The following is a 12,338-nucleotide window of genomic DNA, read 5'->3' as shown; positions in this document are numbered from 1 at the left end:
AAAACAAATCAAGAATCAATCATCAGGAAACACAATTAGAAAGTAAATTATTCCCAATTAAAAATAAACACATACCCTGGCATTACATAGATCTTGAAAATAAACTTGCACTTTTCACCAAGGATAATGAAATACATAATAGAATAATGAAATACTTTTAAAGATGTTGTTGCATCTGCTTAACAAATTCACAAATATTGTTTGCTTCTTTTTCCAAGAGCAAGAGGAAAAAGTAGCTGGCAGCTACACAGAAATCTGGTACTCAGATACCATCTTAAAGGCCGCAGAACTAGAAAATTACAAACAACGTATCCATCCAAAAAACAAACAGAATTATTTGAGATGTGAAAGGTTAATTTTACTCTCAACACAAAACAGGAAAAAAAAAAAATCAATGTCAATTTAACTTGCATTTACCATAGACTATTTTTTAAAAACTAATAGAAAACAGTTTAGAGACCAGAGATACGTTCCACAGCATCAACAGCTATTTTGCAAACATACTCTTTGCAGGAATTCAGCAGATTTCAGTTCAGAACTCATTCAGCCCTGAACACACTACCTCAAAAAGAGCTCAGAAACAGAATACAGTTACATGAAGGCTGAAAATCCTTCCTCGGGCCTCAGAAGAAGCCTTCCTATGAAAAGAAACCAAAAATACTGCAGATATTTACTTTAGAAAACCAGTACTTGGGCTTAACAAAGCAATATACATACATGTATTCAGAGTAATGTAGCAAGATTACACGTGACTGCAAAAGTAATATATGGCGGAAGTATATAGACCACACGTATACATACCTATAATTAAACCTGATGTGTAATGCAGCAGTAGAATTTCAGAGTAGCAATAGCAACATAGGCCTCATAATTGGTTACATCAATTTGCAGTGCATCTCAGTAAACTCAGTTAAAAGAACTCCTCATCTAAGTACAAGCACTAAAGTGAGTTATAAAATTCTACTCACACAGAGGACAGAGGTCCAGTCAAGACCAACATCTTTGACAAAGTAAATACCTATAGAGGCTGAAAAAATTCAGCTCAAAAATTCATGAACTTTGTTCACTCAACAGGAAGAGCGGACAGGCAGAAATATTTCCTGCATTTTTTGTATGCGACAAAAAAGCAACAAAATAGCTGCTTCCACGCTAAAGTGTTATCTAAAACACCAGTATAAAGTGGAAGTGTGCCCACTTTTTTCACAAGGCAAGCCAACACAAATAAAACCCTTGAGCAAAAAGGCACAAAGGACAGTTTGCCTGTATTAATAGGACAAAAAGATGCCACTTTACTGTAAGCTCGAGACAAATTCTTACATGAGATCTCATTCACTACATGCAAACTTTAGTGCAATACAGCAGAAATATCTGATTCTTCCTTAGACACCCAACTCTGTCCTCTAGAACTACGGCTCTCCTACACAGAAGTGCCGCCGCTGTACAGATGTTGTCGCTTATCCACATTATACCATCTTGCTGCACTGAGACTGGGCCCCACAAACTTCCAAAAGACTCAAGAGAGGCTCAGTCACACCGATACTGGCTTTAAGCGACTCCCACGCCTCCGAAAGGCGCTCAGCCTTGGCAGCCCCGGGCCGGGTAGCTCAGCTTGCCAGGGCCGCGTTCCCACGCTGACCACGAGGCAGCACGTCGGCGGCGGGCGGCAGCGCGGCCACGGGCGGGAAGCGGCGGGGGGGGCCGAGGGGGAGCGGGGCGAGGCCTCCCACAGCGCCTCGTCCAACCCCCGCGGAGGGGAGGGGAAGGGAACGAGCTGCATTTCCCCTCCCACCGGCCCGACGATCCCCCACGCCCTCACTTCGAGCCGGGCGGTCTCCTCAGGGACCCGCCGGGAAAGGGCTGACGGGTCGGGGTTGCGCGAAGGGAGGGGCTGTCGGCAGGCCCGAAGCGGGAACGGCGTCGGACACGGCCACCAACTCCTGCTCGCCACTACCTTCGTCATAGTTGTAGCCTCGGACGTTCCTGTGCCGGGACATGATGGCAGCGGCCGCGTCGCTCGCCCGCTGACGGTGGGACGGTGGGCCTAGGACGCCATGTTGGTCTCCGTCAAGTCGCGGAGAAGCCCTCTGCGCAAGCGCACCGAGCGCACTTCCGGCCGCGCCGCGGCTTCGCGCATGCGCAGTGCTGTCCGGGAGATGCGGCGCGTGCTGATCGGCGGTCGTGGCGCAGCGCGGGGTGGTGGCGAATCCACTCTCGCAGCAGGAGGAGCTCCGCCGGGCAGGACGGGTGCTGGGCGGCCCGTCTGGCTTGAGGTGTGCTCATGGCACTTGAATTGTAATCGTGTGTATATGAGCCATTGAGCGTAGCCCAAAATGAATAAACTGCTACAACCATGTTCACATGTATAAACATATGTATTTAACCGACTGAGTCTCAGAGCGGTCACATCTGTTAAGACAGCGTAGCATTCTGAGTTGGCCTAAGTTTGCTGAAAGGAACACTGACCCGAAAATGTTTTCTGTATTTGTGCAGTATGACAGTGGTAGTGTCAGAAAGGCATTTGAAGCACCCTGCAAACTTGCAGCGATGGGCCTGTAGCAGCTCAATGTGACCTGGCTGCTGGTGACCCATAGCCATTGCGGGCTGGTGGCTGATAAATGGGCTGTACTGATTAGCATGGCTGTTGGTGGTGGTAAATGCTCAAGCTTTGAGTTATTAGGCTTCATGGAGGTCTTGCTTTCACTTACGTGCCATCCTATGGTGAGAACCACCTAAAAGCCAGGTTGTGAAGAAATATGCCTGCAGCTCATACTCGTGCTGGGTCAGGGAGTAAGGCAAGCTGGAAAGCTGCAGGAGCAGAGAGAAGTGTGACATCCCTGTTCATAGGCCCACTGGTGCTCCAGGGCCTCAATGCCACAGGTTTCCCTGCGCTGGAGTTCAGCTCAAAAGAGTCAGTTATTTCCCAGACATTTGCAGTTGTTCAGGGACTGCTAGGCAGGTGGCCCCTCCAGTATTTCTCAAGTCAGATGTCTCTATCTTCCATTCAAGACATTTAATAGTTTGTTTACCTTCTTTGTGTCCTGTCCAGACACAGCTGCAAATCCAGCTTCCTCCAGCGACCTGCATAGCCCATTTGTCCTCAGTTCACTTCCAGCCACGCATCCCAACAAGCATACAGAGCCTGGTTGTCCAAAAGGTGCTTAGCTATTGTCTTGTCCCGACTGGTAAAGCAAAAGCTGTCTCTATCTGCAACTCCATATCCTTCCTGACTACTGCCAGAGGGAAGGTGTATTAAACATAAGCCAAAGTTTGTGTTCATGTACAAATTGTATGCAAATGTGCAGATTGTTTCCTTGTGTTATTTGCATATTTCTAATCAGTTTGTACAGAATGGCACACTCAGCTGCACAAACTTAAGATCTATATGGTGTCTTTCATATGGTGCTAGGATTAAATTACAACTGGAAACAAAAATATCTAATTAATGTTGATGTATTGTTGACCTTCAGTGACAGAAATAAATGCTCTCTGCCGCAGAGTTTGACAGAAATTGTATTGATCACTATCTGCCCCAGTCTCTTGATATGGGTCAAAGATGCAGAACTGCTGTCATACTTTATGATTTAAAGTATCATAAGCAAGCTTTGCTGATGCTTGCTAAATGTTAAGTGCCACATGGCATGAAACAGTCTTTAGAAGCTCTTGAGTGTCTTCAAGTGCAGTTTTTGAAGGATTATGACAAATACGTACCCAAACCATTTGTAACAGTAGTGATTCCCTGCAGAAATGTATGAAATTTCTAAACTACTGATTCCCATTGCTTCTAGCAGAAGTCAGACTGATACATTCAAAATAAGTTTGCAGTGGGAGTGCTTGTAGAAAACTCCTAAATGCAGGGCCAAACAGGTCGTGCTTTAAAGTTGTGTAACATCATGTAGAGCTGAGGTGGTATCTTTTGTCGGGTGATACAATTCTAAATTAAGAACTGATTGTAGCATGTGCAATCTGGTCCTCTAGTGAAGTAAATTAGCACTGTAAGTTAGAACCCTTTACCACTACAACCGTCATAACACTCTGCCAGTTTGCCTCCAACAGCTTTAACTTGGAAACTGCACTTTTTTCAACCTCAAGAATTACTCCCATTTTTGAAATGTTAAAATGTGCAGTGAGTATTAATCATGTAAATTTAACATATTTTCCTTTTTCAAATAGTGACATTTCTCTTTTCAAACCAGATCATGGAATTGCAAAGATGCTTCTTTTAGTCTTCGTCATCATGCTTTTTACACAAATTGCCAGCTGCTTATCAAATAATTATTTTTCATTTTTGAATTTTATGTTCATGTTCATTATGTTATCAGTTTGCATTTTCAGCTACTGTGACCTCTGCAGATATGACCTACATTTCATTTGCTTGATATTCAAATGTAACATTGTTCACAGTAGTTCAAAAATAATATTTAAAAGAAGGAAAAAAAGATAACAGCATTAAAAATTACAGAGTATCTAATATTGCACATAATATGCTGTATAACCTTTCCACAGCATTAACATTAAAGTTGGAAGTTTAGTGATATAATATAAAGACCTACAAAAATACCCCCCCACCCCCCACCCCCCCCCCCGAAAAAAACAAAAACAAAACAAAACAAAAAAACAGCCAGGAACAATAATTTGATACAGAAATGCACTTGTTTTATATTATAGCGCTGTCTCTTAGAAGTCATAAATGCATTATAATCATTTCTTGCATTTCTAATTTTAGGGAAACTGACCAACTGTTTAAGTGTTTGAGAAAAAATAAGCTTTAGTTCTCAATTCCCACCTCTAACAGCTACTGCTATTTGGAAGTGAATGCAAGGTTCATGAAAGGTATTCACCCAATAGCAAAGCAGTCTGACTACACAGTACTCCTTCAGCAGCAATTACTTCCCTAGCAGGGAATCATATCAGTCTGCCTCCAGTAATTCTGATAGAGAAATGACTAACCAGGTCACTTCTGATAAGCACTATGAGTGTTTATTTCCTTCCTGCCCACTGAAACTGTGTGAACGTCAGAGGTGGGTATTCACGCTATTCCATAATAAAATAACTTTAATCATGTACTTTTGCTTAGCAGAAAATCTTGTGAATGGTGTTATTTCTTCTTAATGTGAAGTTATCCAGATTTCTAGTAGTTGCAGTGCTTTTAGTTAAAAGAAATATATTTTGTCTATTTCAATATTGCAATATTGCTTTTTTTTTCAACCGAAGTTAAGCAATCCATGGTTTGGAAAAGAGCAGCTTAATTCCAGATATCATGCCATACTATGCAGTAGATGGGTAAGTTTTAAAATAGAGATATTATCAATATCACTGTGTACTTTTCCAGCTGATAAATGATTTGACTAAAGCAAAAGAACTGCTAACAAAAAATAAGTCTAATTTTTGAAATGATGCTATCTAGATCAGGAGGTGACTAAGAATGCAATGAGTATTAATAAAAGATCATTTTGTATATACGGTAAATAGCAAGTATCTCCACTTTTCCACAGTATAATGAACTTGTTAAATATATTATTTTTTTTAGAATTTATCAATGTGTGGAACAGCAAGTTTTGCATGTGAGATGATATGATATACATTAGTCTAGATGTTATTCAATAGGATCTAGCAAAATTAGACAAGTAAGCTATATAATGTCAATCTGATGTGGAAATGTTGCCTGTTCAAATGGGTTAACAAAAAACAAACAAACAAACAAAAAAACCCCAACATTTTGTGTTCTTCACAAATACATAAAGTTAGTTTTTTAGGAAGGAATAAATGATGAATGCCCCATCCCTGGAGGCATTCAAGGCTCAAGCTGGATGTCATTCTGGTCAACCTGCTCTAGTGGTTGGCGACCCTGCACATAGCAGGGTGGTTGGAACTAGATGATCACTGTGATCCTTTTCAATCCAGGCCATTCTATGATTCTATGATTCTATTATTTATGTGACTTTAGCTATGTCTGTATTTCTCTAAGGATTTTGGGCTCAATCCTAAATTTCCTTATAATCATCTGCAACTCTTCTGGTTCTCATGTAGAATGAGTCCAACAATGGCCCAGAAAGGGAAGTTCAGCCTCTCAAGAAGGGGGCTGTTGTTGAACCATACAGCTACAAAGGCAGGAGTTTGAATTCAAGCACAGTTGCTGCAAACATAGTAAATGTAGGCACTGTGAAGCACTCACTGAAAATCTCAGCTTAATTGTTTTTACCATAGAATGCAAATAAAAATATGATGTGATTGCAACAGAGAGTTGTATTCATTTCTTTAAGAATTTTACAAAGTGTACTGTCCTTACAGAGTGAGGTAGGTGATGAAAATCATCAGGCACACAGCCAAATTCTTACATGAAGATTAAAAGGATTAAGACTTTCTCTTACGGAGAAGATGCATGAAATGGGACATGAGCAAAATATATAATAGGCAGTGGCTTAAAATAGCCATTGTTTTTGTTTTGTTTTTCACTCACAGTAAAAGAAGGAATTCTTGAAGCTTAAAGGATGCAAAATTTGAACTTATAAAAGCAAACAATTTCCATTCACCACAGAACCAGGCTGTCAAATTCACTTCCAGAAGAAATGTTCAAGACCAAAAAGTTATCAATTCAAAAAGTTTAGATAATTATGTAGATTATGGAAATATTTAGTCATGTTCACAGGAAATATTTAAAACCTATATAAAAGTTCTGGAAGGGATGGAAATCTTCATGCTAATGATTCAGTCCACTTTTAATTGTGAGAGGGAACTGACAGGATAAATTAATGAGAGCTACAGACATACGGAAGAGATGAAACAGAAGGCTGTCATGACTCAAGGTTAAATAAGATGCACGTCTGTGATAAGGCATATTATAATGATTCACACAAATATGTAGTAGTAGCATTCCCTTGTATGTGACTGCATACACTAATTTAGTAAGCACTTTAAAAAATTTGTTGTGGGTCTTGGTTGCTATTATAAATAGTATGTCTTCACCAATACATATGTGGTGCAATATATTTCTTAAATGTAGGGATGCAGTCTAAATTCCAGTAAAACCAGTGGAATCTTATTCTGTTGCCTCAATAGAATAAGGAAATTAGATAAAGTAGCAGAGTTGTAAAATGAAAGTAGGATGAGTACAGTTTGAAAAGTACCTCACTTTTCTTGATAGAGCCATTGATCATACAAATCTTACCAGGACGTTCCACTGCTGATCTCTTCATATAGACATATAGACATAAAATTGAAAAGAAATGTTGACACTTGTGTGCTTGTGAGAGGCATAATTATAGCTGGATTGTTGGGAGGACGGCCTGTCATTCCAGAGTATTATCTTATAATCACTCTACATTTGTTTTTGTGTTTATGTGTTTTTTGCGCACTTCTGAATTTTCGGGACCTGCCTTTGGAAAACACAACAATATAAACCCAACCAGCAGAGATTGATTGTGTTGTTGAGGAAAGTCCATAGAACAATGTCTCATAGTCTTAATTTTTGTCCTTTTTTGCTATTGTCTTGTTACTGTATCGAAAAGAAAAAGCTGACTGAGAAGGGAAAAAATATTGGCTAACACATGGAAAATGTAACAAAGACTTCCAGCAGAAGAATAAATTCAAACTTCCAGAAGATATACAGAAGAATTACCATTTGATAGTCATAGATTAACTGTGGCTCTGGCAAAGTCATTGAGTATACATCAGTTTTATTTGAAGTGCAGACTCACACAAGGGCTCTAGGCAAGTCATAGGGTATCCTGAAAGTGAAACCCCAGCTACACGATGTCGTTAGGCTCATTTCAAGTACGAGCAGTGTGGGGTGGCAAGCACAGCAGAGCCTGCACGGTCTGCTAGCCTCTGTACCACGAAGTATTGGCATGTATCCATGTTGTTAAATCTGTATAATTTGGGTATGTCAGGCTGAAAAGAGTTACATGGTGTTATGCATTGTGAGGGAGCATCACTAGACAAGCAAGTCATTCAAACTGATAATATGCTCTAGTCTTTGACTAAAGTCTTGATTTTTCTGCCCCCAAAAGGCTTCATTTTAAAGTAGTTCTGTATGAAATTGCCTTTTTCTCTCTCAGTTAATTCTCATGTCTAAAGTATCCTATAGCACATATTGCAAATTCATCACACACTCAAAGGAAATATTGTACTTCAGCTGTTCTTTTATTTTACTTTTCTTGTTTGGTCATGTGGTTACCACCCTAGGATATTTTGTTCATCCTGGAATGTAAAGCAGTGACATTAGTGGGGAATGGAAACTTGTCCTGATCTTGCACAATAATATCCTTTTCGTTCAGCTCTAGTTACTGTATCTGATAAACAGGAACTACTTAACATGATGCTAATTTACTATCAAGTTTGCTTCACATGTTTAAAATATAAAATTCTGTCGCTCACTGTTGCAACAAATGTCCTATCTTCCATGCACTAATCTTGTATGGCAGATGCAGACTCTCAAATACATAAATCTACTTGAAAACCAATCTGATAAAATGTTATGCCTGCAAAATGATGATTCACTTATATCAATGTACTTGTCACTCAGACCTTTAAAAAAATTACATATAATACCACAGAGTTGGGTGGGTGCTGAAAATATGCAAGACCTTGATAATAGGAAAACATTAGCCACAAAGTGTAAAGGAGAAACACTAATTGAAAACAACTGCACCAGTCCGAAGTTCTCTAGTCTGTGCATTGTATATTACAAAAAGGAACACATAAACCTTTGGTCTTACAGTGTGACAGCAACTATTTCATGTGCAATGGCAGTTTAACTGGAGGTATCTTACTCGTCTCTCCAGTTTTATACCCACACTGTTTATAAAAACAGACATGGTTTAGGCTTTATGAATCAATATTTTAATGCTGGTGTCAAAACTTTAACTGATGCATCTTGCTCTACCTCCAAAGTATTGTGTTCTGAAAAGGTTGTTTTCTCACTTTCTAAGCTATTGCTGGGCATAGATTAACTACATGTAAGTTTTACTTAATATAATTTGCTTTATGTGATTTTGTTGCTGATTAAAGATGTGAACTTCCACCACTGCATTGAAGTCCTCATATTTTTAATGTTTGTATTCATACAGTGAATGTATGAAAGCTGTATATGTATAAGCTGAAAGACACAACAGTGTTGTAGTGTAAGCTAAATTCCTCTAAAAGTTGAAGTCATCTTCTCAAAAAATGCATTGACATGATGGAATGAAATAGTTCTTTTTATCTCTCTTTTGTAGATAAAATAATTCCCCACTAGACTTCATGCTGAATCAAGCATACCTTGCACCAGGTGTTCTTGCAGACAGCCCCTGAAGGGACTAGCACATCGATAACACTGTCACCTTTGAACACAGCTGATCCATGAAGCAGCAAAGTCTCTTTGCTCTTCACTCTTGGCAATCAAGAATTAAGTTCATTAAGTTCTGCATCAGTAATCTGGGTGGGTTGTTTTTGTTTTTTGTTTGTTTGTTTTTCACAACCTTAGGAAGGCTTATCAAAAAAGAGCTATCATATATTCCTCCCATCTTCATGAAATTCTGTGGCAAGATACAAGAGAAAGACACAAATTAGTGCTTACTCAAACACACAGAAAATAATACAAAATTGAATTGTTACCTATGCTATACCTGCAAAGTTTCAAGTTAGCAGTGTTTTGAGTCTTATGTTGGTGTTATAGAGATACAAAGACTGCCACAGTTATGGCTGTGAAGGGCAGCAGGGTTACAACATACACAGTGCAGAAGAATCTGGGTTTCGTCACTTCTCTGTTTGTTGAATACTTGTCTCATTTGGCAGAAACTGTTCCTGGAGTGAGAAGTATTTAATATAAATAGTCACTGTCTATCCACATTACCTAAGTTGATGGTAGGATATTCAGGAAATAATGAAATTACCTCTATTCAATGTTTAATAGTTAGCAGTATGAAAAGTGGAGGAATTGAAGCAGGGTAATTTATTTGGCAAGGCGGGCAGAAGTGACTTCAATAAAAGTCAACCAGGTACAAATTTAATGCTGTAGCAATAAATTTTAGTACCTACTTGCCATTCAGAAACCTAATTCTGCTGAAACATTAGAGAGATGCATCAGTGTTTTGCTGGATTACAAGACATAATTTTGATATCATAGTTCATAGCTGAGATGCAATGCCAGCATTCTTTATTCATCGCTTAACTTTGTTAAAGTTTACAATGATCTGCAATGTTACAAGGAGGATCAGATCAGTACAAGCATTATTAGCAAAAGAAACAAAGAAGATTCCTACTTCATTTTAATTCAGCTATGCTTATGTGGAAATGTAAATTTTGTTCTCAATAAATGTCACAGCAGAATTCTACTAATACTCTCCAACTAAAAGAATTTGGTCATCTTTTTATAGAAATGCGTTTGGGGCCTGGTCCAAACCTCATGAAAGTCAATTGAGATAATTGCAATGGCTTTTGTGAATTATTTTGACATTAAAAGACCAATAAAACATATAAAGGAAAGGATTTTGGTAGAACAAAACTGCAAAATTGTACGTCGAGTTCCAGTGGAGTACATTGTTTTAGAGAGGCCCCTATTACTGCTAAGGGAATTTTGAGCTGAGCAACAAAAGATAATAATAGGTATAGAAAATTTCTTATCTGTGTTCTCAGGCAGTGAGAAAATGTCAATGGATGTTATCTGTGAAAACACAAGATTGAGTGAAAAAAAAAAAGGAAAAAGTAGAAGATAGCAAAGGGGCGGCAAACAACGGAGGCTGTCCCTATGAGTTGGAGAAGAATGGTAAAGGAGCTCTGGAATCAGCCAGTCCTGAGAGACACAAGGAAAGGCATAAAATGCATGACAAGACCCAAGAAACCTGGCTGGATCCGATGACTGCTGGTCAGGGGGCCCTTTGGGTGTAGTTTTAGTCAAGGGAAATAACCTTGTGTTGTACTGCTTGATAAAGTTTGCATTTCAGATAGTAAACTGTGCCTGAGGAAAGGGCTGAAAAGAGGTTTGGGTGTGGTGCTGGATTTTTACCTGGCTGATGAGGCCGCCTGCCAGTTTATAAAAATGTAGGAGTTTAGCACACACTGTGTGCTTGTACAGGACCTCCTTTACCCTGGAATAAAGACATGATGCTTTTCAGTATTTTAAAGCAGACTTGCAAATTACCTTTGAGTGCATACCATGAAAAATTATCGCTACTCCAAGTGAAGAAAAAGATTGTTTATGATCCATGAGTTTGAATTTTTTTTTTTTTAAGAGTGTTTTGTATGTTGGCAGGTAACAATTCCAAAAGTATCTATGTGTGAAGTGGTAGAAAAGCACATTGCTCACCAATGTAAGTTAAAGAAGCCTTAAATACAGTGGACTTATGAGCTATGCCAAAGTACAAAATGAAGCCTTAGATTTTCTTGGGGATAAATGGGGAAATAAATAAATGAGAATGGAAAGCAAAACTGTAGCCACAAAATAGATGTGTATATCAAGAGAAGAAAATAATAATTGAGGGAAGTCAAAATGTTTGCATATATTTACTCCAGAAAAGGCAAAATATGGAAAACCAAGTCAGTGCAAGTTTTACCCAAATTGCCAGTCTTTATGCTATCCTATCTCTCTGGAAGCTAAACACATCTTTGTATTAGTAGCAAAAAGTAGAACACAGACAGACTTTTTAATATAGTTTAAATTTGAACTCAACATCAGCAAGGTTAAGAGAAAATTACTCTGTTTTGGCTGATGAATGGAGGAAAGTGTTGCTTTGATGTAATGAGATTTATTCCTATGAGAATGCTCAAACAAACAGTCTGTTCAAGGTATAAGCAAATGTGATTATTTATAGACTAAGCCTGATACAGACCTAATACTCCTGACTGCGTGCACAGTACTCTGTGATGTTATGCGAAAAAAATGCTGTTTGCAGGCACTGACACACAGTGTACAGCATTTTCTGAGAATGATAATGCAACATGTTCTCCAGATCCTCACAGGATATGTATTGTTATTTCAGGATCCCTTCCAAATCTATTTGATCTTATTGTAAGACTCACTTCAATGGATTTTGGTCCTTAGCTTGTCATGTAAAATACAGGCTCAATACAGAGTTTATGTTCAGAGAAGTGAAATAGAACCTTCCTATTCCCACACCCTAAATAAGCACTTTCACCCCGTTGAAGATCCTTCCAAAAATAACAGGAAGCAGGCAGGTAATAGTAACTATCTGGCCTAACATTATAATTGCAGCCCCAGGGAAGGAGGGAATAATGGATGCTTCTATATTCATTTTCCCCATGATGAAATCTCCAAGGAAAAAGGACATTTGTATTAACAAAGATTCCAAATCTTTAAATAATTCCTTTTAAAAACCAACTGATTAAATCATTACCGAAAAATC

General features: G+C 38.8%; 1 protein-coding gene across 1 annotated transcript in view; it reads right to left on the bottom strand.

Annotated features, from left to right (window-relative positions):
- The window catches only part of HBS1L (HBS1 like translational GTPase), a gene marked incomplete at both ends in the record, with an annotated part of 63,726 nt that extends 61,732 nt beyond the window's left edge, over positions 1-1,994 (bottom strand). Inside the window, one exon of the mRNA XM_079550342.1 lies at positions 1,952-1,994. Coding sequence (XP_079406468.1) covers positions 1,952-1,994 — 43 coding nt within the window. The remainder of the gene's footprint in view (positions 1-1,951) is intronic.
- Between the last annotated feature and the right edge of the window lie 10,344 nt (positions 1,995-12,338).

Source organism: Tetrao urogallus (assembly GCF_951394365.1).
Source record: "Tetrao urogallus genome assembly, chromosome: 2".
In the NCBI taxonomy this organism is placed as follows: domain Eukaryota; kingdom Metazoa; phylum Chordata; class Aves; order Galliformes; family Phasianidae; genus Tetrao; species Tetrao urogallus.
The sequence above is the reverse complement of the archived record's forward strand: the minus strand, read 5'-3'. Positions and strand labels throughout refer to the sequence as shown.